General features: G+C 37.1%; 1 protein-coding gene across 1 annotated transcript in view; it reads left to right on the top strand.

Annotated features, from left to right (window-relative positions):
• Positions 1-26,046, top strand: part of LOC136028416 (uncharacterized) — a 128,218-nt gene that overhangs the window by 60,861 nt on the left and 41,311 nt on the right. The window contains exon 3 of the mRNA XM_065706255.1: positions 439-1,438. Coding sequence (XP_065562327.1) covers positions 439-1,438 — 1,000 coding nt within the window. The remainder of the gene's footprint in view (positions 1-438; positions 1,439-26,046) is intronic.

The raw sequence follows: 26,046 nt of genomic DNA, 5'->3' as shown, positions 1-26,046 counted from the left end.
TTGCCTCTAAATTCGACCCCTGTTAAGTGTACTTGGATGTAATTGGCCATTTATTTAAAACAGCGTTTTTCATAACATGTAGTGTAGACCTACCTAATTAATATAAATGAAACGGAAAAAATTTAATATTGACAACCGAGTTCGAATTATTAGATACATATTTTATATTACATAGTTTGTATATATGTATTGCATCATAATTTGTAAACTGCTTATGTGTAATGACTTATCAATGCTGTTTTTTTATAGGTATTTTTTTCGTCTTTTTAATTAGTATGGACCTTGACTATCGGTCTGAAATATCTGCCTTATTTTTTTATAAAAATCTTTTTTATTATTAAAATTTCTAATTGTGAGTAACTTTAAAAATCCAACACGTGTAATTTCTTTGTTTTCTTAATACATATTTTTCTCCACTGACCACATTTTCTTTTTCAGGATTGGCAATCCACCTGTTCAGACTATCCAAGAAAGCAGTCGAAAGGGGGTTTTGCAGAGGCCTTTGACCAGTTCTGCTTCTAGAATATCTTCTTCTCAAACTTCTGTATCGGCACCTTCAAGTCCCCGAGTAATTCGTGGAATAAAGCCACCTTTACAGCAGAGCGCCATTCCAGGAAAAGGACTCCCCCCTCGACCCCCTTACATCCAACCCCCGGCAAATATTTGTGTCGAAAAAGGACGTATTGAGTTTGTGTCTAAACAGGAAGAACAAAATGAAAATAGAGAATGTGATACTAAAATAGAAGTGAAGGCTGAAAAGCCAAATCGCGTTTCCAAAATAACTCCCCCAAAGGTCGATCTAGCTAAATTACCCGCAAAGTTTATTGATTCGGGGTATGGTGAATCTTCCCTGAGTCCGCCGGTATCTCCTGGCATGCCTCGATTTAAAATGCCCGAAAGACGTTCCGATAAACCGCCAAATAGTGCCTCCACTACCCCACTGTTGCAACGTCGTACAGATTATGTTCGTTCCATTTCAAGTAGTCCAAATTCAGAACTCCTAAAGCCATCAGAAACAGTTGGAAATAGTGATGTCCCAACCTATGAAGAAAAAGTACTTTGCACGAATCTAAGCTTCAATAAGGTTCAAAAAAGTGTCAAAGAAACCGACATCGAGAGTAAAACCCCATTAAAAACCCTACCCAAGCCTAGGGTGGAAAACCTAACGCCAAAACGGGTCGAAAGTGACAACTCCAGCGGCAACCTTATCAACAAAGGATTGATGACATCCTCACAAATTGCAACTCAAGAGATCAAGATTAATAGCCCGAAAAAACAATGTGGCCCACAACCCCTGAAAACTTCAATTACCAAAGGGGTAGTTAAAAGTGATAAACCATGTACTAAAAAGGATATGAAATTGGTAGACGAAGCTATTAAATTAGAACCAGTTGAAGGTAAAGGAGGGGCTAATCACGGTGAAGCATTCACATCTAAGGTAAGATTCTTGCTGATGTCTTTATAATCACCGCATAGGTACTATTACTTCCTAATAAAGCTGAGCACGAGCTAATCTGTGTTTGATTCAGAATAATCCTTGGCATGATTTTTCAAACTCTTTTTTAACAGCTTAAGTGTATTCAATAAAAACAAAAATGGTCGGAGATAACACTAATTTGGACATGCTGTTTTTTTCATTTCAATTAATCATTTCAATATATTTGCCAAGATGTTATAAAAATAATAGAGCTAAGAATAAATACTTCTCTGTAAGTGTTTTAGTCGGTGTTGTGATAGATTTACACAAGTCCAACCCCTTAGGGTCAGGGTTACTACACGTCCTCCGTTTTGTGTTTAACAAGTACAAAACTTGCACAGCCGTGTTTCCCCAACAGTAGCAAAAAGTAGTAAATAGTAGTAAAAGTGTAAATTTTTAAATTAGATGTATAATATTTTGTTCATTGGAACAGTTTTTTTTTTTGGTGGGGATATTTAGAAATGGTATCTATGGAGTGCAGAGTTGCACTAGACACAAGTCTGCTGCTGACTCTGCTACATTACACAAAATGCTGCTTATGGCTGGTAGTTGATGGATGACACTCCCCTCCAGTGTTTCCTGCCAACGTCAGTTTGTAGCTGGTTGGCTGGGTTCTTTTTATGGGTTATCAGACACCCCCTTATTGAAAGACATTTCTTACTTTTAAACCTTTGTCCTCTCTCCTTTTACAAAAAATTACGCTAAAGTTTTTTTAATCACTTTTAATATAGGTATTTATCCTAATTCAACATCCTTTCTGACAGGAGTCATTCTTAAAGAATTGGTACGAAATACAAACTTTAGCGTAAAGAGCGAGGTATTGACGAAGGGGCAACCCCCCTCATATACCTAATACTTTTTGACATAACCGAAACGGATCCGCTCTCTTTGGGGGAGCTGGGGGGGGGAGGGTTAATTATGAAAAATTAAAAAAGAGGTAGTTTTAACTTACGAAGGAATGATCTGATCTTAATGAAATCTGATGGTTGGAAGCATATCGTGTCTCAGAGCTCTTTTTTTAAATCCCGACTGGATCCGGTGACATTGGGGGGAGTTGATGGGGGGATCCTAAAATACTTTTTGTTCGTTTTAAGTTTTAATACTGCTCCTTACTTTCAGTTGAAAACTTGTTTTTTTTTTGTTTAGTCTCTGAAAGTGGGCGCCCCTCGTACATTTTAATTTGTTTAGTACAATCTTTTTATTTAAAAAAAATTGACCTCTTCGAAATACCAGAAATACCTTGTCTTTCCAGATGTCCTTCTTTGAGATGATTTTTAGATGATAATTTTTCATTTTTAAAATTGTTATTCATTTTTATTACCTTATTATTTTTTATTTTTAAAAATTATTATTAATATTATTTTTAGTATGTTATTATTATAATTCATTTTTATTATCTTATTATTTTTTCATATTCTTTAAATTATTATTATTATCATTGTTTAGTATTATTTTTATGACACTTGGTATTGACCAAGTGACATATAGCGATCGCAAATTCTGTCGGTCTGTCTGTCCCGGTTTTCCTACTTTAGGCACTTCCAGGTAAGCTAGGACGATGAAATTTGGCAGGTGTTATCAGGGACCGGCCCAGATTAAATTAAAAATAGTTGTTTTCCCGATTTGACCATCTTGGGGGGGGGGAGTGGGGGCCGATTAATTCGGAAAAACAGAAAAATAAAGTATTTTTAACTTACGAACGGGTAATGAGATCTTAATGAAATTTGATTTTTTGAAGGATATCGTGTCTCAGAGCTCTTATTTGGAATTCCGAACAGATCCGGTGACATTGGGGGGAGTTGGAAAGAGGGAACCTAAAATAACGCTTAGAGTGGAGGGATCGGGATGAAACTTGGTGGGAAAAATAAGCAGAAGTACTAGATACATGATTGACATATAAAAGTAGGAAATGACACCCCCTTATTGAAAGACATTTCCTACTTTTAAACCTTTATCCTCTCTCCTTTTACAAAAAATTACGCTAAAGTTTTTTTTAAGCACTTTTAATATAGCTATTTATGCTAATTAAACATCCTTTCTGACAGGAGTCATTCTTAAAGAATTGGTACGAAATTCAAACTTTAGCGTAAAGAGCGAGGTATTGACGAGGGGGCAACCCGCCTCATATATCTAATACTTTTTGACATAACCGAAACGGATCTGCTCTCTTTGGGGGAGCTGGGGGGGGTAATTATGAAAAATAAAAAATGAGGTATTTTTAACTTACGAAGGAATGATCTGATCTTAATGAAATCTGATGGTTGGAAGCATATCGTGTCTCAGAGCTCTTATTTTTAATCCCGACTGGACCCGGTGACATTGGGGGGAGTTGATGGGGGGGATCCTAAAATACTTTTTGTTCGTTTTAAGTTTTAATACTGCTCCTTACTTTCAGTTGAAAACTTGTTTTTTTTTAGTCTCTGAAAGTGGGCGCCCCTCGTACATTTAAATTTGTTTAGTGCAATCTTTTTATTTTTAAAAAAATTGACCTCTTCGAAATGCCAGAAATACCTTGTCTTTCCAGATGTCCTTCTTTTAGATGATTTTTGGATGATAATTTTTCATTTTTAAAATTGTTATTCATTTTTATTACCTTATTATTTTTATTTTTAAAAATTATTATTACTATTATTTTTAGTATGTTATTATTATAATTCATTTTTATTATCTTAATATTTTTTCATATTCTTTAAATTATTATTATCATTGTTTAGTATTGTTTTTATGCCACTTGGTATTAACCAAGTGACATACAGCGATCGCAAATTCTGACGGTCTGTCTGTCGGTCTGTCTGTCCCAGTTTTGCTACTTTAGGCACTTCAAGGTAAGCTAGGACGATGAAATTTGGCAGGTATATCAGGGACCGGACCAGATTAAATTAAAAATAGTTGTTTTCCCGATTTGACCATCTTGGGGGGGGGGAGTGGGGGCCGATTAATTCGGAAAAACAGAAAAATAAAGTATTTTTAACTTACGAACGGGTAATGAGATCTTAATGAAATTTGATTTTTGAAGGATATCGTGTCTCAGAGCTCTTATTTGAAATTCCGAACAGATCCGGTGACATTGGGGGGAGTTGGAAAGAGGGAACCTAAAACAACGCTTAGAGTGGAGGGATCGGGATGAAACTTGGTGAGAAAAATAAGCAGAAATACTAGATACGTGATTGACATAACCGGAACGAATCTGCTTTGTTTGGAGGAGTTGGGGGGAGGGTCAATTCTGAAAAATTAGAAAAAATGAGGTATTTTTAACTTACGAAGGAGTGATCGGATCTTTCATAGCAATCTTAAATTCAATTAAAATTCATTAAAATTAAAATTCATTAGCAATCTTAGAATATCCATGCTCCGGTATTTTGATTGATGTTTCGACAAAAAATGATGTTTTGTGTCACAAAAGGGCAAAAGCGGTACTCTGCTATGGTTTGTAAAGATGGAAGGGTTCAAGACCACCAGCTTTGGGTTCTAGATCATGAACAATTGCTTGGCTAATTTGGAATTTCTATTTTCTGGTAATTTCGTCAAATTTCTATTCTCTGGTATTTTGACGCATTCTGAGCAAGAAATGTTTGGTGGCACAAAATTGCCGAAAACAACGCCTTTCCGTGGCCTGATCCGTTTTGTTATTCAAAAAGGGCACTAAATATGGTGGGTTTCTTTTGAATAAGCCCTCCCAAAATGATAAGATCACTGGTTCGATACGACCATCCCTTGGTAAAAAGGGATCACTGGCATCCAATGCCAGTTTCAAGGGGTTCAAGGCTCTTTCGAAATTCCCGTAAATTTGTTTTTGCTGTAAATTTGTACTATAAAGACTAACCAAAATAATAGTTATCATTCCGGAATCAGTCTTAAATGAAGATTATTTTCCACAAGAAAGTTTTTTTTTCAACGCACTTTTTAAACTTTTGGTTACTATGAGCCATGGTTCGTTCTCTACTGGGTTGCACCCATCGCTGCAAATCTGATGATTTAACTGTTTTGAGTTTTTGTTAGATTATTTAAAACTAGTAAATGAATGATTGGATGTATGGTTAGATTCATGTTTAAGCTAGAGCAGTGGTTCCCGACCGATTTTGGGTCATGCCCCTCAAGCCATTTCCAAAAATATGGTGCCACTCTCTCTTGATTCTTATCATTTTATTCTTCAAAATTTAACATGTATTCACCTGCAAGAAGCTTAAAAGGCCATTTTTTCAATTCAATCCAATTCATTTAATTACAGAATGATATAACACTTAACATTAATCCAAGTGGCTGCCCAAAGAATGCCATAAAAGCATAAAACTTATGTAAAAGTATTAAAGTCTTAACTTATATTTTATGGGGGTCGTCTTCTCGGCACATATTATTTTAACTTAAAATGTCTTTCTAAGTCATTACAATCCTATCAGTTTCTATTTTATTCTTTTATTGCGTATGAACGTGACATTCAGATGATTTTTTTTTTTCAAAATTAAGGTTCTAAAGGTTTGTCAGCCGAGGGATGTGCGTCCTGCCAATGACCCACCCACCAATGTCTCATTGGTGGGGCTTGCACCCCAAGTTGGAAATCCTCACGGTGTTAGAGGTCTGTACTCTACATTCGAACAAGTACAAAATGCAAGCTAACAAAACATTGGGTACTTGTTAAATTCAGCGAAACACACCCAAGAAGTGAATTGAGATTATTCCTAATGAAATATAACCTTCATTTAACCTTTAGTTTATATAATACTATAGTTTGGGTTTTATATTGGCACATTAGAGGTGAGGGGTTTTTGTAAAGAATTTGGACAGCGCCCCTAATCTAACCTTCACCCTCACCCCCTAATGTGCAAATAGCCCGAACTGTTAAAGTCCAATGCATTGTAATATCCGGCACTTGTCTTTGTGGCTATGAAACCAGTTTTCTGAGATCTAACCTGAGCATAATTCTCAAGTGTCTTTCCTTTAATTAACAAGTACCAAAAATTATTTTGACAATTGTGGAAATCTCTAGAAATCCAAAATGTAGCTGGAGAATATTCTTGGTTGATGTTGATCGTGAAATTAAAATAATTTGAATAATAAATTAAACTTGCAGATTTCTTCATTTAAGCAATAAATTTGGACAACTTTCGTTTTATACAGTTTCCTTCACAATTTATGTTAGTTTGAAGTTTAAGGTTCTGTTCCAAATCTTTGATTAAATTTATAAATGAAAGTTCTTAAGCCGAACTGGCCAGACATGACAATAAACAACAATGAGAAATAAAACTCCACAAAAAAAAACCTCAAACGAGACTGCGGCCAGTAGAGAGGAAAGACTAAAATAACGCGGATATTTCGCCTGTATCCAAACTAGGCGTCCTCAGCACAAGATAAAAAGAAAAAAAAAACACTAAACTAAAAACAAATAAAACCACCACCAATAATAATAAATACAATTGTGGCTACTGATCCACGTAGGGAAATGAAGCTATTCGAGTTACTTCAATGAGAACATCAAAGCAATTGAGAAAAAATTATGGAAATTGAAACTTAGTTAATTATTCTGTTGCGAAATAATCCTCTTGTTATCTAATATTGAAGCAACTCTTTTTAGTCTAGTAGGGCATCTTGCCCCCTGGTGATTGTGCAAAATTTTAATTCCCTTATTGACTATTGTTTCATTTTTCAAACGACAATCATAAATTGGGTCAATATTTTTTTTGGAGTTTTATCTCTCATTGTTGTTGATTAAATTTATAGTTCTTTTTTTAAGTTTCCCTAATATTGGACACCTTGTATGCAGATTGTTACCAATGAATTTGTGTTAGTTCATAAATCTGTTCCTGCGAGCTCACAGAAGATTGTTAGCAGCAATTTAGGGACATGACTTAGGTATCAATTGTGCATAGCTTGGAATTGACAGAAAGCTGTTAATACTTTTATTTCTGTGCAGTTTTTACAGTCCTGTCCTAAACAGGAATCTAGAAATTTACAATGTCATTTTTGGTTGTGAAGATCTGTAACTATGATTGTGAAATTCGAGTGGATAACTGGCTGTCCTCCGACGAAACCTAGTATCTACATCAGAGTCAGCTCCGAGAAGAATGCAAAAATGTTACTTTTTAAGCTGCTTCTTTTGCAATACCATTTCTATGCCATGGTGGGACTATGCCATGCGTGGGGAACAAGCGATCATCAGATATTGTGGACAGCTGTTAACCCCGTCGTAGTATTGAATAGCTACTGCGAGAAGGAGGGCCAGAGCTAGGGATGGGTGGGTATTTCCCTCCATCCCTGATTATTACCCTTTTACATTTGAAAAAATTGGTACTTTCATTGTTACATGACTATTTTTGGTGTTTTTGCAAAAAAAAACAAACAAAAAAACATCTCATTAAACAAAACACACGAACTTAAAAAGTATATTTTTTACTCTCCTTTATATCTTCCGATGCTTTTCTAAAGAAAATTCTCACATTCCAATCAGTGTCATTGTCACATTCCTTGGCCTACAGTGCCAATCAGCGTTGCCAACGCGGTACAATTCAAAGTTTTTGATGCAATTTAGAGGTCCTAGTACCCATTCGGCACATCTGGATATTTACGGTGGAATCCAAAATATTGGTACATTTCAGTACAGTTGGCCTGGTCAAGTTTACTTTTCGAAAATTTTGATACTCCTCCAGTCACCTCTCATGGAAGTTAGGGGATGAAAAATGATTTTCGTCGAACGCGGCGCAAAAAAGAAAATCTCCGCGAATTTCAAACTAAATATTGCACGATAAAACAGTGCTCAAAATCAATTTCTGAGATGAGGGTAAAAAAAAATTTTGCTTGTTAGTATGTTCTAGTATTTTTGTCTGTGAAATGGAATATAATGTCGAATGTTATAACTGTACCCCCAAAAATCTAGTGGTACAATTTTCATCGAAAAACTGGTGCAATTTGTCTTGAAGTCTTGGCAATGCTGGGGCCAATATGTCAGTAGCTTTATCTTGAAGTAGATTAAGGATATGGAGTGCAAAAAACCTAATTCATCGACTCCACCCTTATTACAAGTGATTTCTTGATTTACCCACGGTGGCCTGTTTGCCTCCCTCCAAGCACCATTTAAGACCGCCCTCAGAGTATATATATTAATCCAGAACTTGACCTTAATACCAAATGAAGGTATACCTTATATGGTGTAAATGTACGAATTTCATTAACGACGTGAATCATTTTGTACATAAAGCTTTACACCCGCTTTAGTACAGAGATCGAATTTTAATTGCTCATTAAGTTGACTTTTAAGGTGGTATTTACACATTCGATTTCCCTTTTTTGGAGAGTCGAGTTGATATATGATAACAGTCAACAAAAAATTGATGTAATAAATAGCAGTACCAATGTTGTCGGTAATGTTGTGGTTGTATTCGGGTAACTATAGAGGGGAGACAACAGTTGGCATGTTCATATCATGGCAAATATCTTTAAAGAGGGACTTGACTCTTTTCTAAGCAGCGTTGTCAGCGTAGAGGAAACTGGCTGATAGAACCGTCTGTCTCCTCTAAGTGATATGCTCAAGACTACGGATGGGGCCTCATTTGGGCTTATATGGTGACATTGGTTTATTACATTGATTACCTTGAATGATTTTTTTATTACATTGATTACATTGAATGCCCCTCTTTTCACCAAACGAGTCTGATTGAAATTGTGAGGCAGCGATTTTGCTCAAAATTATCCAAATAACGTATAACAATAATTCTAAGGTGGACACAATCCCCCAGTGCCCTGGGGATAGGGTTGTAAGTCATGCTTTTGGGGGCATATAAGGTATTTACGGAATGGGTGGTCGTATATGCTTCAGATTGTGCTCATTTTGTTTGGAACTGGAAGCTAAAGTGCCCTTCTTAAGACTCAAAAGTGATTTGAGAGCAACCAGCCCTCCCTACCACATTCATCATTTCCCCAAAAATATCCAATCAAAGTTTGGAGATAGCAATTCTGGTCATTGTAGTTGAAGGGTCTGGCAATTATCTCTATAGGGAAGGCACTCTGTTCCCGCAGCTCTCGGGGGAAAAGGTTGTAAGTTATGCCCTAGGGGCATAGAACGTTTTATAGAAAGGGTGGTCGTATATACTCCGGAAGGTACTCATTGGATTGGTAATCAAAATTTCTAGTGCTCTTTTTTAGTCAAAGTAATCAGAGGGTAGATACCCCCCACCACCAAACGTCGTGTTTTCCCGAAAGACATAAATATACTTTACTAAATTTAACAAAATAAATTTATTTACTAAATAAATTTACTAAATAATAAAATTTAACATAAAATTTGACACAGTCTTTTTTTTTATTCAAAATAGTCCAAATATCATATAACAAGACTTTTTGGTGTTGATTCAAACCATCGAAGTCTGGGGGCGAGGGTTGTAGGTTATGCTGTGCGGCATTTATGGTTTACATGGAAGGCATGGTTGTTAAACTTTAAAAGAGGCTCATTTGGCTGAAAATTGGAAGTTCTAGTTCCAATGTGACGTAGGGCATTTATCCCGTCCTCCCCGACTATCTCTCTTTTCACCAAACGAATCAGATTGAAATTATGAGATAGTACTTTTGTTCAAAATAGTCCAAAGCATATATAATAATGCCTCTATTGTTGACACAGCCCCCCCCCCCCCCAGTGCCCTGAGGATAGAGCTGTAAGTTATGTCTTGGGGGGATTTAAGGTCTTTAATGAATGGGTGGTCGTACAAACTTCAGACGGGGCTTATTTGGTTTGAAATTGGAAGCTGTAGAGCTCTTTATATGAGTCAAAGTGATTTGAGAGGAAGTCGCCTCCCCCCCCCCCTTCACGCTCAAGGTTTTCTTATCATCTCCAATCAAAATTTGAGATAGTTATTGTGTTCATCGTAGTTGAAGGGTCCAGAAATTGTATATTTAATTAAGACACCCCTCCTCCCTACAGCTCTCAGGGAAAGGGTTGTAAGTTATGCCCTTGTGGCATATAAAGCTATTATAGAAATGGATGTCTCGTATGCTTTGGAGGGGACTCATTGGATTGGCAATCAGAAATTCTAGTGCCCTTTTTAAGAGTCAAAGTGATCAGAGCACAGTTCTGATCACTTTGAAAGATGTAAAAGGGGGGCATATTATTTTAAGCAAAATTGCTGTCTAACAATTTCAATCAGATATGTTTCGTGAAAATGGTCTTCCTTGAGGACGTTGCTAGTCATTTTCAGAATGATCGAGAATCGACAGAGGAAGAGCTGAGTTGGAAAAGGGGGGGGGGGCACCGATTTGAATTCAATCTTACGTACTTGCCTGGCTTGTAACCTCGCTATGATAATACGATAGTAAACAAATATGTGATGGTAATAAATTCCTATGTTGTTGGTGCTGTTATGGTTACATTCGGTTGCATACACGGAGCGAGTGGGTGGTGTCCACACAGTTTATTTGAAGGAGAGATTAGTTCCAAAAAAGAATCTTTTTTTACTTAATTTCATATTAGCGAATAGTACTGTTCCTTGAATAAGCCTAGTTTTTTTTTACCCGTTGCTGGGTAAAAAAGCCAGTAAGTGGTAAAGCCAGTAACAAGAATACAATACCAGGTTAGCTCATTTGTATGAAATTTTAAATTGGTAAACTGACCGAAAATTTTTCGAATTGCAAAATTTTTTACAATTAATCTTTCTGTTTTTGTGTGGTTAAGCTTCCAAAAATACTTTCAGGCAAACCTCTGCTTATGACACGGGTTGTTATAACGCGGTACTGTCGGTTTGCGATATAAGACAAGGTGACCTCGTGCCCCAAGGCTCTGTTGCTGGATGATCCATCTAAGCCTGTGTATGTATTTTTCCCTAAAATTTTCTATCATCGTCATAATATAGCATATCTACTTTCTGTCATGTCTACTCAAGTCTTCGTGTCTGCCCAAGTCATGGTTTAGTTGGCCCCCCAGCACTCCTTGAAATTTAAACTAGCTCCCGAGAGCTGTTCCCGATATATTGCAGATGCGCTATTTTTATAACCTGAATACACACCGCACCTTTCTATTTACCTCGTTACTTGACCGATAATAAATTATATGTCCCACGGAAGCTTATAGTGCAAAAACTTGTAGGCTAATCGGGAACAGAAAAAAAAAAAATTTGCGAACAAACTGCTTCCCGGTTAATTTTGGTCAAATGGATGATTCACACATAGACTGCTATTTGAAGTCAGTAATAAATATCTCAAACAAGCTTAAAATATAGGACAGAGATATACCTGTTTATCATGTGGAGAAATGAAGCCAAGTATTTGAAGAACCACACAAGTTCTGGCTTGTGAAGGCTTAATAAATTAAAAGAAAAACTTGATTAATTGAGCCATTTGGCCTGGAATGTTAACTAATTTACTTTGTTTCTAAAGAGTTTTGAGCCGAGGCAGCTGTAAATGACGACTATTTATCATCTTCCTGTCCGAATTTGAAGTCCACGCCCTTAAAAAGATTAGAGAGTTGTGTTATATATAAGACAAAATGGGGAGAAGGGGGTCTTTAACCTCCCATGAAATATGAAAAAACTATAAAAGCAACCCCCTGACATATTTCCCCCTTTTTTAAACAACGATATTGCGCTTCATGTATATATATATACAGTCTCCCAAGGGAGGAAATACACAGCTGTCTTTTCAATCCCTCCCCCATGATAAGTATCCATGATGGGACGTCAAGAAAAAAAAAATTCGATAAGTGCAGCTGGGCGTAATCAAATGGTGTGAGAAGAGGTCATAAGATAACGTGGAAAGAGATTTTCTCTTTTTTTAAGTAGCAATTTTATACTTCTATATATATCTAGTTTTCCAGGAAATGATATACACCGGTCCCCTTTACCTCCCAACCCACTAATAGGTATCCCTGATAGGCCGCCAGAAACAGAAACATGTCGTAAGTTCAGGTAGTGGGGGGGATGAGGTGGGTAGAGATACTCTCTTCCCACAGGCTGCCCTGTTTAACCCCACCCCTCTATAGGTATTCCTGATAGGACGCCCAGAAACAAATGGTTAATAAGGTAGGAAGTGCTTATGAAAGGATTTCTAGGAGATATATCATCTCACGGGTGGGACTAAAGATAAAGAAGTTTTGAAAATATTAGGGTGAATAAGGATCTGGCAATGGTGTTTTACACTAAGTCGGCTTGGTGTTGTGATTAGTTTTTAGTAGTAGTCGTAGGAGTGACAAACGCTTGACATTGTTACTACTCAATTACTATTTGACCTTAAAAATATAGATAAATCAAGAGATAAAGATAAAAATATTGCCTAAACAAATGTAGGTAAAGCTAAAGACTCTAAAAACATAGTAAAGCAAGAGATAGAGGGGAAAAAAGATAAAGATAAAACGAAAAATATAAAGAGATGAAGTACATCGAAGGCAGGTACGTACTTATTATTTTTTTTCTTGTCTGGCGGGGATAAAAAGATTTTTTTGATCTGACAATTTGGATCAGTTGTAACCCACAAATTTGTAAAGTTTTAGAATTTCAAGGGGGCAGTCTCTTAGGCATACCTCTCTTTGTACAGTTCTGGTTTAAGGCCACTTCTCACTATGTTTAATGCATCAAATTTTAAGTGGTTTGTAAGACTAGGGGGCTTTTCACATAGATTGATTATAATTAACGGCAATAAGACGTCGGACTTCGCAACTTCGTTTGTTAATATGAATTATAGGCGATCACGGAATACAAAATAATAGGCTGCAATTCAAAAAAATTATTAATAATTGATTATAACAAAATTTGTTTTTTAAAACACTTGGGGTGACTAAATAAAGGCTGGCTATCGTCCAAGGAGGCGGGAACAGATTTTAAAAAGACAAGTTATATCGACCGGTCGTAAATTACTGGTAGGGTAGGCTAGTACACTGCTGCTACTGGTGGGGGAAAGGGTAAGAATTATTGAAAATTATAAGAAAATGCACTGTTAAATATAATTTATGTCATCTTATAGGTGTGGCCCAACTAGAGGCAAAACGTTGTGCCAAAAATTGTATAAACTTTCTGATCTGTTAGAACTTGTTATCTCTTATTAAAATCTGGACTTGAATAAGTAATAATCAATCATATTGTCACTAGCCAATAAATATAACAAATAGGCGGGACCTATTTTAATTAACTTAGTATCGGGGAACCAATTTTATTCCAAATATAATTATTTTGAATTACATTTGTTGGCATGGCTCGTGTTAAGGCCCTGGTGTGAAGTATGCCACATGTGGCGGAACGGTTGTGGGTCGAGATGTACACCAGTTGTCGGAGAGTCGCCCCCCTTCATTATTTTCACGAAGTGCTCATAGGGGAATAGGGCCACCAAAGGATTCTGTAGATATATATATTTTTGAGTGGTGGGATGGTGACAGTCAAAGAGTTATTTATGAGATAAGGGTACAAATTATTTTAATCTGAAAAACCTTAAAGTAAGAATCAATCAATGAAAACTCAATTTATGCAACTGTGAGATAAGGTGATTATATGAATGTTTCTTCTAAAAATGTATATGGCGATCCTTACAACCTGTAATTGGCCTCATCAAAAAGTGAGTGACATGATAACCACCTTAAAGTTACTGGATGGGACTTGAATCTTATAAGTAACATTTATTGCAAAATACTGCATTTGACGTTTGCTGATTGATTGTATTGTAGGTTCCCCACCCCCTTGTCTTTTTGAAACGTTAACCACGATAAAAAGTGCGGGTAATCAGGTCTGATGTATATTAAAGCATAAGTAAGTAAGTAACTTTTATGCGCTAAAAGCCCTAGGGCCATGGCAATACAAAACAAATACAGAATTCGCTTTTAAATAATTGACATTACGTAAACATAACATAAACAATTTCACAACATAAACAAAGAAAAGACGGATCAAAAAAATCTACCCCTGTGCATTACCGCCTACCTGAGAGATGGTCCCAAATTTTTAAAACTTGCTAAACATTCATCCCGCATTACATTTACTTGCCATCTCTCATCGTACCTACACTTTCAATGCACTTCATTTTTCAACCCACTCAATTCTACACACTTATGCATCACATGACCCCCACTCTCATCCATACTTCCAAAAATTTTGCAATAGTAAACATCATCTTGCCTATTTCCTTCCTAAATACTTCCTTCTTATCCCAAGTGGTTATATTTATTGGCCCTATTGTGGGTAAGTACACCCACAAATAGGGGGAAAAGTACCGCTTGGGGTATAGTCCAAGGGATCCATTCCCCTGGAAAAGTTGAATCATAGGCAGCGCAATAGCTCTCCCTTAGTAAAGACCGTTGTGGTTAAAGTGTATTATTTATTTATTTATATTCTTTAGTTTAGACCAGGGCACTTTGATTGGAAATTGAAAGGGCCAGTGCCCTTTTTAATAGTCGAAAGTAATTGGAGGGCAACTAACCCCCCTCCCATGCCCACCAGTTCCACAAACACATCCAATCAAAATTTTGAGATAGTCATTTTTCTCAACAAAATTGAAAAGTCCGGAAACTATGTCTTTGAGGATGAAAACCCCCTCCCTCCTCCACAGCTCCCAGAGCAAGGGTTAAAAGTTATGTCCAGGGGGATTTTTTTAATTAATTGCTAGAAAAGTCGAGTGTTGGCTTATATGCACTTTTTCTAGCCAGAAAAATGATGTGATCCCATTATGAATATACACCTTCATAAGCATGCTCGTGCTGCCTTGACATACGAAGCAGTCCTCTCCAAATGACCCTTCTAACCCTTTTCGATGCTCCAAGTTTTCGAGCTATCAATTGACGCATTAGGGAGAGTTTGATTAGAAATTATGAAAAAAATTGTAAAATCTGGGTATGTCGATTATTATACACACATACAAGGGAGGAAGCACCACACGTGATTCAGTCCAAGGAATCCATTCCCATTGAGGAGTTAAAAAGCTAGAAAAGTTGAATGTGGGCTTAAATAAACTTTTTAAGACAGAAAAAGATGTAATCTCTCAATGGATAAGACTTCTATGCACCTTCATAAACGTGATTGTACTTTGATACACGGAACAGTCAAACAGTTTGTGTTAACGAACTATAGTAAGGAGCGACCCGGCTTATCAGTAACCGAATACCAATAGTTACATCAAAAGAATTACATTTTAATGTTGATTTTAAATATACAAGTTTCATCAAGTTTATTCTTACCCATTAAAAGTTATGAGCCTGAGAAAATTTACCTTGTTTTAGAAAATAGGGGAAACACCACTTAAAAGTCATAGAATCCTAACGAAAATCACACCATCAGATTCAGCATATCAGAGAACCCTACAATAGAAGTTTCAAGCTCCTATCTACAAAAATGTGGAATTTTGTATTTTTTGCCGCAAGTCAGATCACGGATGCACGTTTATTTGTTTTGTTTTTTTTCCCAGGGGTGATCGTAATGATCCAGTGGTCCTAGAATGTCACAAGAGGGCTCCTTTTAATGGAGATTAAAAGTTCTAGTGCCCTCATTAAGTGACCAAAAAATTGGATGGCACATAGGCCTCCCCCACGCTCATTTTTTCCAGTGTCACCGCATCAAAATTCTGAGATAGCCATTTTATTTAGCATAGTTGAAAAATCAAATAACTATGTCTTCAGGGACGAATGGGAATATGTCTTCAGTCGTCGTGGGAGGGTCTGCAAGTTACAAACTGTGACCAGTGTTTACATATAGTAATGGTTATTGGGAAGTATACAGACGTTTTCAGGGGGATTTGTTTGTTGGGGAGGAGGTGTTGAGTGGAAAGGGTTACTTGGGGGGGAACTTTCAATCGAGGAATTTGTCATGGGGAAGAGACTTTCCATGAAGGGGGGCTGGATTTTGTAGCATTAAAACAAACAATTAAAAAACTAATAAGAAAAAGTTTTTTTCAAACGAAAGTAATGAGCAGCATTAAAACTTAAAACGAACTTACTACGCATATGAGGGATCCGCCTCCTCCTAATACCACGCTCTTTACGCTAATATTTTTTTAGTAATATCAAATATTTATTCTACGGCCTTTGTGATCCAGAGGTTATTTTTAAGGAATTGGGACAAAATTTAAGCTTTAGTGTAAAGAGCAAGGTATTGACGAGGAGGCGAATCCCTCATATACATAACAAAAATATACAAATATAGAAGTTCGTTGCGTAAGTTAATTCCTAAGTTACGTATATCTTTATTAATAAAAACGTTCGTAAAGAATTAAAAGTTCTAGTTGCCTTTTAAAGTGACCAAAGGATTGGAGGGTAACTAGGCCTCCTCCCCCGCTCCTGTTTTTCTCAAAATCATCCGATCAAAACTATGAGAAAGCCATTTAGCCAAAAAAAAAAAAATATATATGCAAATTTCGTTTTAATTATTCATGTGCGGAGAGCCAAAATCAAAACACACATTAAATGAAAAACGCTCAGGAATTAAATAAAAAACAAGCTTTTTTTAACTGAAAGTAAGGAGCGACATTAAAACTTAAAACGAACAGAAATTAGTCCGTATATGAAAGGGGCTGTTCCCTCCTCAACGTCCCGCTCTTTACGCTAAAGTTTCTTTTACTGTTTTAAAAAGTAGAGTTGAGAAAAAGAGTCAAACTTTAGCGTAAAGAGCGGGGCGTTGAGGAGGGAACAGCCCCTCCTATATATATATATCCCTCCTGTATATATGAAAGTATACAGACTAATTCCTGTTCATTCTAAGTTTTAATGTCGCTCCTTACTTTCAGTTAAAAAAAACTTGTTTTTTTTTATTTAATTCCTGAACGTTTTTCATTTAATGCGTGTTTCGATTTTGGCTCTCCGCGCATGAATAATCAAAACACATGAATAATTATATATATATATATATATATATATATATATATATATATATATATATATATATATATATATATATATATATATATATATATATATATATGCATGAAAAATTGGTCCACTCATGTTGTTGAGAGGGATGTGTATTTGTATTAGCCTTAGCTGTCGAAAAATCTTCCTACGCGCCTTGGCCTTCTACTGTGCAGTCCAGAACACACTCGAGACCCCCCTCCCCCTAATGTACATATATGTAGACCAAATTATATTATTGTATAAACTAAGGTATTGTATAAACTTAAGTATTTCATTATGATTAACCTAACTTCACTTCTCGAGTGTGTTGTGAATTCTACAGGAGTAAGAAGGAAAATACAAAGAACGAGCATTAGGCATTGGATACAATATAGCTGGTGTTTTTCGCTCATTCCAGAAATGACAGCTGGTCTCAGAGGAAATATAAGTTTTCCCCAGTTTTTACTGCACGTGCAGGTGTTTCTAGTAAGGACATACTTAGCAATTGATGAGGGTCTTCTAGCCTCCGTCTCCAAACAAATAACAATTTGTTGTTCTTAGGAAATGAGCGTTTCACACCGCTGCCTTATGTACTTTTTAGCACCAAGACTTGTTTATATTGAAGGGTCATGCGATTTCTGTCCTAGGTGTTTATGACTTGGTTGCTTCGAGTAGGTCTATGCATTTGGGTCTCCACGTGCCCTTATGTCTCAATATGCCCTGTGTTTCTGAATTTAAGTCCTTATTTAGGTTAGTGTGACACATTTTGTGTTACACATTAACATAATTGGTATACGAGTTTTGTTGTATATGGAATTATTTTTTTCTTTTATTTATAAGTCAATATATTTTTTGTTATTCCTTCAATTGGGCAAGAGCGTCAATTCAGTATTTGTTTTGTTTTATGCTGACAAATAATGTTATTCTGTTCCTATTCAATTGCAGACAGAAACAAACGCAGTTTGGCAGCATAACTTTTTTGGGTATTTAGCGCTGCTTCAAAATGTGTCACACTAACCTAAATAGAGACTTAAGTTCAGAAACACTTTTCCCTAAAATTCCCTAAAAATGGTGTACACCAGCAACGGTCTTGATGTAGACCAAAAAAACTAAGTGAGTAGTCCCTGCTATGCAAAGGATCAGTTTCTATTCACTTTAGTTTGAATCAAATGAAATTGATTATCTGCTTTGTTTATCTGTTAAATTGCGCCCCCTAGTGCTTCCTTTTACCAAATTTTATGAAGTTTGGTGACGTAACAAATGTTCCAAAATTAATCAATCTAATCTCGGGAACGAGGTGGTGTTCTAATTCTAGATTACTCTTCATATGTCGACTACAAAATGCATTGTGCAGGAGCAGGTCAGTACGTATGGAGTCTTGGGGCCCGCTCTCCCCCCTGAAATCTAAAATTTTCCCGAATTTTCGAATGTTTCCTATTAAAATCGTAAAAAAAGATTTTTTTTTTAAATTGTTCCCTCCCTGAAAAGCTTTACCGCGTACGTGTCTCTATAGGAGTACATTTACCAATCATTAGCGGAAGGAGGCTATTCCCGGGCAAAGGAAGTCGGATGCACGGAAAGGCTGGAAAACGGAAAATTTTTATTTGTCTAAGGGGTGTTCTTTATTCCAATATTGGAAGACCCCCTACCCCACCGTGTGCAGGTACGATAGGCTGCTCTATAGACTATTTATATGTTTAATAGTTTTTATTGGGATGCTCCACAGTTTGTTATAAGCTCCGTGCGATCGATTACCGAAGTCTGAGAAACATCTTGACGTTTTTCACTCAATCCGAACTAGTCCTTAGCATAATTTGCAAGATATTTTTCAGTTTAAACTGATAACCTCGAAGGTTAAGTCTTTAGAACTTTCTATTTGTTGATTTTGTACGTAATATAGGGATGTATGTGGGGGGGGGGTCCGCCCCCTGAAATCCTTACTTATCCTGAACTTATGGGCACTTCTTACTCAGAATAACAAATGGAAATCCTTTTCTCTCTCCCCAAATATTTTTCTATTATTCACCCCCCCCCAGAAAAAATCCTGTGTTCTTGCATAGTACAATGTGTTGGCTTTTGTTCATAATATGCATTTATTTTCGAAGGAAGAAATGTACATAACCTTGATGTCAGTGGGGTTAGAAATTTTTTCTGGGAAGTCCAATGCGACGCACTTACCAGATCTAAATCTTGTAATAAAAAGCAATGAAAAAAAAGAAAAGAAAAAACTGGGACAGAGAAGGTGATACTGATGCCATTCAATTGTTTTAATCTCTAAAAAGGGCAGTATAATTCTTAATTTGCGATCGAATGAGCCCCACTAACTTCATTTTACATGCATCAGATCTATATCTGGTAAGCCGTGGGAAAACATAGCAGATGCATCGCTATATCTGAAACCAAAATCCTTACTAACAGATACATATAATTTTTTTTATTTTTTTGGCATGCCCCAGTTTTGACTAGGGGTGTACAATTTGTATTGAGGTGGGGAGATAAACTTGACAGGCAACTAAAAACAGGCTTATCGTACGTAACATAACACTTACAGAAAAATATAGACAAAATTGAAAATAATAAGCTTCCAAGGAGGCATGACAAGCACATACGTAGTAATTATTTCAGGGAAGAAGGAGGGCAAATTTGAATGAAAATACGAATTATCTAAAAAAACAATTGAAAATCTAGAAAAAATTGCTGAAATTTTGATATCTCTCAGGGAAAGACCTTAAAATCTTCCCCTGGCCAATGATCCGAGACCACCCTCCTATGAGGCCCACCCCTGGCGTCTATTTTCTTGGAATAAATGTTTGTAGTTAAAATTATACTTGTTGTCAGGTTTTGAAAGTGAAAGTAATATTGTAAAATGCACGTGCGCAACGTATGTAAGAGAAACCACAGGCACGTAGATCGTGCTTATTGCCCAGAAAAATAGTTGAGGTTTCACAAAGCCAAAGCAGGAATCCAAACTGCGGTTTACTCGTCTCTCAAGCTTACGTGGAACATACTTACAATTTATGACATTACAGGAAATAATAAAATGCAATTGCGATCCGACTGTCTCATGCAAATTTAGATTAATGTCTCTTGTCGTTTGAGATATTTCGGCATTTGTGATTAGGGTCGTTATAATCCGTGTATGTTCTAGTAATGAGAACAGCTCAAGTACAGTATTTATATACCTTGAGATATTGCTGTCAGCTCTTGTGGGCGTTTTTAGTCAGATGAAAGCTATCATAAAAGCACCGAAGTTTGAGCACCGAACGTCCGGTTGTTGTCTGCTAGTGAAAAGCGCTGAAGGGCTAAAAAAATATGCCTTAAAAATTGAAGTGGTAAGAGTAACTTGTCGCAACCTCCTTGCAGTGGTTGATAGCTGGCACATACGCACGAGGGGTATTCTTAGCCCAACCCCCACGAAATGGGATGCCTTCACGACATATTTTTACACGATTCGCTTTTTTTCGAATTTGCCTCCTCATCTGAAGTAAATTCCTGTGTTTGTGGCCGGTCGCCAGAATTTTTTTTAGGAACAAACTTTGTTAAAAACTTCATTAAATGCTTTTGCTGGTACTAGAAATCTTACTGACAAGTGAAATAAAAAGGCTGAATTTCTAACTACCTCTGTGAGCGAGAAAAGTTGACATGATGTATTTTGGAAAAAGAGAAACTTGTAGATATTTTGGGAACCATATAAAATAAGAGACCACAACTACTACCTACTAGGAAAAGCTCATTGAAGCACCAAACCGCAAAAGACCAACACAGGTGCGCACGCCTCTCCTCCATCCAATTCTTTTCAACGCTGCACTGTTCATCGGGTCCCATGATGTTCCGATTGTCTTAAAATCCTTTCTAATGACCTCTCTTCATCCGTTTTGGGGACGTCCTTTTTCTTTGGCCCTAGATGAATGGCCAGAAAGCACAAAATTCGGCAATCTGTCGTCCTAAATCAGTAAAATTTGGCCTTGTCATCTTAATCTTTCTGCCCATGAAGCTGGGAGTGAACTAGAGCTTTTATAAATTTTTTGTTTGATATCCTTAAACAATTCCACTAAAACAGTGGTTCCCAACCGATGTCGGGCCATGCCCCACCTAGATATTTCTGAAACCCTGATGCCCCTCATAATATTTGAATTCTTCTGTTCAAAATTTTAGGTGTAGTCACCTGAAGGGGGCTTAAAAGGCCATTAAATTAGTATATTTTTTTTAGGATCGCCCTCTAGACGCATTTTATACTAACGAAAAATATTGTCTGAATACAACAGCCTTTGCACAATTATGACGTCATTGTAATAATATCATGTATCTTTTTCGGTCTTTAAATGCATATGATTGTAACGCCGTTCACGTGATTTTTTTCTAAATTAAAACACTAAAGTATAGTCAGCCAAAGGGTGCACGTCCTGCCTATTACCCACCAAAATATTGCCATGTCCCACCGATGGGGCGTGCGCCCCACGTTGGGAATCACGGATCTAGAACACAGCCTTTTGAAGTGTCTTTTGAATTATCTTAGCCAATAGGCTGGCCAGTCCGTGTCCCCTACACAGGGCTGTATCCAGGATTTTTGTTCGAGGTAGGGTTTTGTTATTTCTTTTTATTGGGGGGGGGGGGTACACAAAAGCTTTTAAAATGTATTAAAAAATCTGTTTATATGCGTTTTGTTGCGTTTTTGCGAGTTAGACCAACATTTTGAGGGAGATTCGAACCCCCTAACCCTCCCTGGAGACTCAAAGGTCTTGCCTATACCCCGCTAGAAAAATTTCAAGATATGCACAAATTTCGCTACAATCTCTCGTCTTTAGAATATAATTTGCCTATATTTTGACGTTCTGAAGCTGCCGCCTCCCCTCCCCCTTGGAAAGGGATTTTTTCGTTCATGCCTGACGCCTTTTATCGCTGATACGTTAATTGAAAAGTCATTGAAGGGAAATGTCTATTTAAAATGTATACTTGTCACAGTTTTCATAAATTTTAATTAACGCTCATTACTGCATTTTTTATTTTTGGAGTCAACAATTATCTAAAAAAAAGTTCAATAAATCATGTGCTTATGAGTTAGTGATGATGGCATAGAGGAGAGGTTGAAACCACTCCTAAAGAAGCAAAACTGAAATGTAGAGTCTCTAGCTAATTCATCAATGGAAATTAAATAAATAATCCCTGTAGAAAAAAGCGACGAAAACAGGACCTTCTAATAAGGTTGGGTCACACACGAAGAACGACCACACAGAACAGACGCAAAAGAAATGGCTTTTCGACATGCTAGCCTGGCGTGCGCAACGTGAAAATTGAGACATTCAAATTACTGTCCCGCCCAAAGCTTAGACTCAAAGGCACACCCAAATTACTCCTCAATCATTAAAAACAGTATAATTTGCAGTAGAATAGAAGTTGCAGTATTGATAAGCTATTTTTACAAATGAGAAAGTAGAAAGATATTTTTTGGGGGAGGGGGGGTATTCGAAATTCAGAACCGAAGAAATTAGGCACACTATACCTCTTTTTTAAATGAGGAATTGAGATTATCTATGTTCATTTCCTTTTTTGAGAAAGGAAGTATTCGATCTCTAGGAGAAGAGCCATATTAGGATTTTCCCCCAAATTCAAGACAAGTCTCTACAAATTCTCTAAAACCTTATGATCCAGGATTTAGCAAAGCTATGTAGCTCAAACAGTTAGCCTCTTATTCACGAAGATGAAAGGACAGAGCAAGGAACTTTAAAACAATTAAGGTACACAAATAATATTTTCCAAATGTAGGGGGAATGCATTTTTTTTGGTTTAATGAAAATGCTAAGAAAATGTATTTTTCAATTTTCAAATTCTAATGAGGCAATTGCCAACCTTCAGTTGGCATTCCTATTCTTCAACACATTTTTAGCGTCATTTATGCTAAGTAAAAAGCCACTCATCTAGGACTTAGGATTTTTTTTTTAGGTGTGGAGGTACCTGAGGTATTAGGGGGAGAGATTGGCTGAAATCCTGAAAGGATCGGTTCTGTGTACGAAAATGCTAGCCAGATCTGTTACTAGTGTTGGTGGCGTCCGGGGGAAAATTTATTACGGTGCCATCTCCTGCCTCAAATATAAAAATTTGAGCGTTCGCGCGCACGAAATTATTGTCTTCTGCTCATGATAGTACTGATTTTGTTCTAAAAGCAATATCTTTCACAGAGTACTCTTGTGAAAAAGAGCTAGACATTTCTAAGATTTCTAAGCAATTAGAGGAAATAGAGAAAAATCCTAGCAAACATTTTGTAGCATCTTCAAGTAGCTACGGCTTGATATTAAAAGTGATATCTTCCGCCAATGAATACTTGAGCACTTTTTAAACATAAATTTTCAATTTTAACATGGGATTTCGAGTTCCATCAGTTCACTTAATCACGGCCTTAAAAGAAATTACGTATATCTGTGAACGCAGGTGTTTGTTATTTTGATGAATTTAGCCCCTTTTGAAATTCGCCCTAATTCGTACGTGCCTAGTCTAGTTCTTTTGAATTGTCCATTTCATCAAGTTCAAATGTATAAAAGAACTCTAGGGCTTGCTGACATGGTTGTATCCAAGATTTTTTTTTGAGGGGGAGGGTAGGGCTTACTGAAAGAATAATTTTTTGGGGTGTTTATCTTAAGAGGTTTGTTCAGGGAGGAAGTAAATTTTCTTACTTGCATTTAAGATGAATCTACCAGTCGGAGATATTTTTTTTTGAAATCATCATTTACCTCGATTTTCAGGACCAATTTATAAGCCAGGGATTTTTTTGGCGGGGAGGGAGGATTGAAACCTGTCAACCCTTCTAGCTACACCCCTGCTTGCCGATACTTTAGAAAAAGTAAATTAAAAGAATTCAAACCTGACAAACCCCCTCCCTTGGCTACGCCTCTGCTCACTGGGGTTTCGAAACGGAAATGAAAGTCTATTAGTAAACAAATGGAGCGGAAATGTAAGGACGAAATTTAGGGGGGGGGAAGTTAAAGAAGATGGATGTTTAAGCTGTCAGTCCCTACCATGAACTTAAGGAAATAAACGCGTAGGCTACCGTATCAATATAATACGTAACGTGCTTTAGCTTACCATATCCCGATTGTCACACAGGTGGAGGGTGAATAAAGTAACCCAGATCGATTGGTCTTAGATACCCCCTTCAAGAAAGAGGAAAATAGACTTAAGATGTCTTCTTCGACATTTCATCCTTCCGCCGCAATATGAAAAATTCTCCTTATATCTTCCCTCTCTGCTAAATTTTTCGGCTATAGCCTATGTGTAAGCGTAAAAATTATAATCGCCATATAATTCATGATTTTACTCTTGTTTAAGTCCCTCCCTGGCAAGGCTTCTAGGTTTGTTTTTGTAGTTCTTAACAATTGTTTTCGTTACAATAAAACTTTTTTTGGGGCGTTGACCTTGTTCAAACTCATTCCTCCCCCTCCTGTTCTAGAAAATTTAAGGAAAGGGCTATGTCTAGCCCTAGTTTCAAAAAAGGACTCTCTCTCCCAAGGCCGTATCTAGGGGAAGGGGGTTTGAACGCCCTCCCGCCTCTCGAAATATTTTTGCAACTCGTAAGTTCGTGACAAAATGCATATAAACAAATTTTTGAGGTGTTTTTAAAAGTTTTTTGTGTGTCAAACCCTCCTGAAAAATACCCCCCCCCCCCCAATGAAAATGAAAATACTGGATACGGCCCTGATCATTTTAATGTTTGTCTGTAGTGTGAATCATTGAGCGTCCTTTAACGAGCTTTCACTGAGCAACCCTTTTCAAACCCTTTTAAGCGTTTTGAGCAGCGCTTTTTTTAGTTTTTAAATTTTTGTGTTTTCAAACGGTTTAAACTGCCTTTGTGGGAAGGGCAATGATGAGACTACCACCCCCAACTTTTCTGCATTGGAACTCATTAATCACCATCGAGCAAGAATCACTTGTCAACCATTTTAGAACGATTTATATGGTGCCCTTTTACATCGTTCTAAAAAAAACCTGGGAAAGGCTATGCTGAGCCTAATCAAGGAGGCACACTCGTGCCTCTTTAAAGAGGCGAACCACGACAATGTTAAGCGATCTTCGGTTCCAGTGGTCGCAGAGGGATGGATGCATTTCGTAGCCCGAGATCTAACTAAAAAACCTGCAAATTTCATCCCCCTCCGACTTTTCCTTCATCGGGAAAATCTGGCCGAAAGTTTCGACCCACCAACCCCACCCCCCTTTAACGTTTTTTTGGGGGACTTCATTGTTACTAATTACTAGTTTCGGCGCAATGGTTCTCCTGTCCTCTTGTGTTTAACATTTTTTGGAGTTATTCCATTAATCATTCATTTCAATTATTTGTTAATTAAAAGAGGGCCTTTCCGAAGCCAAGAGGGGGGGGGGGGTTAGGGGGCGGCAGCCCCCCACAGCTAAAAACCTGTACAAAAGAGTCTTTAAAAGCGGGGGGTTTGGGGGGCGGCAGCCCCCCTACTGCCTCTCCTAATTCCTGTACGTTTTAAGGTTCGACTTTGGGACGCAGCCTCTTTAACTCTTTAAGAAAACGAAGTTTTTTTTCATATTATTGCAACAAAAGGAGACTCCTTCACCCCTATTTCTGTGAAACGATATGAGGAGACTGCCACTAGTACCTTTTTCTGTATTGTGACATATCGAGCCCCCTTAAGCACTCACTGAGCAACCGTATTCAAACGGCTTAAATGGAACCCTTATATCAAACCTAACCCCTCCGCCCCTGCTGGTAAGGACTATGCCGAGCCCTGATTTCAATAAAAGTAGACTACCTTCCTATCGTCTCTTTTCTGACTCATTGATG

Source organism: Artemia franciscana, chromosome 6 (genome assembly GCF_032884065.1).
Source record: "Artemia franciscana chromosome 6, ASM3288406v1, whole genome shotgun sequence".
Classification (NCBI taxonomy): Eukaryota; Metazoa; Arthropoda; class Branchiopoda; order Anostraca; family Artemiidae; genus Artemia; species Artemia franciscana.
This window is presented reverse-complemented; position numbering and strand designations above follow the sequence as displayed.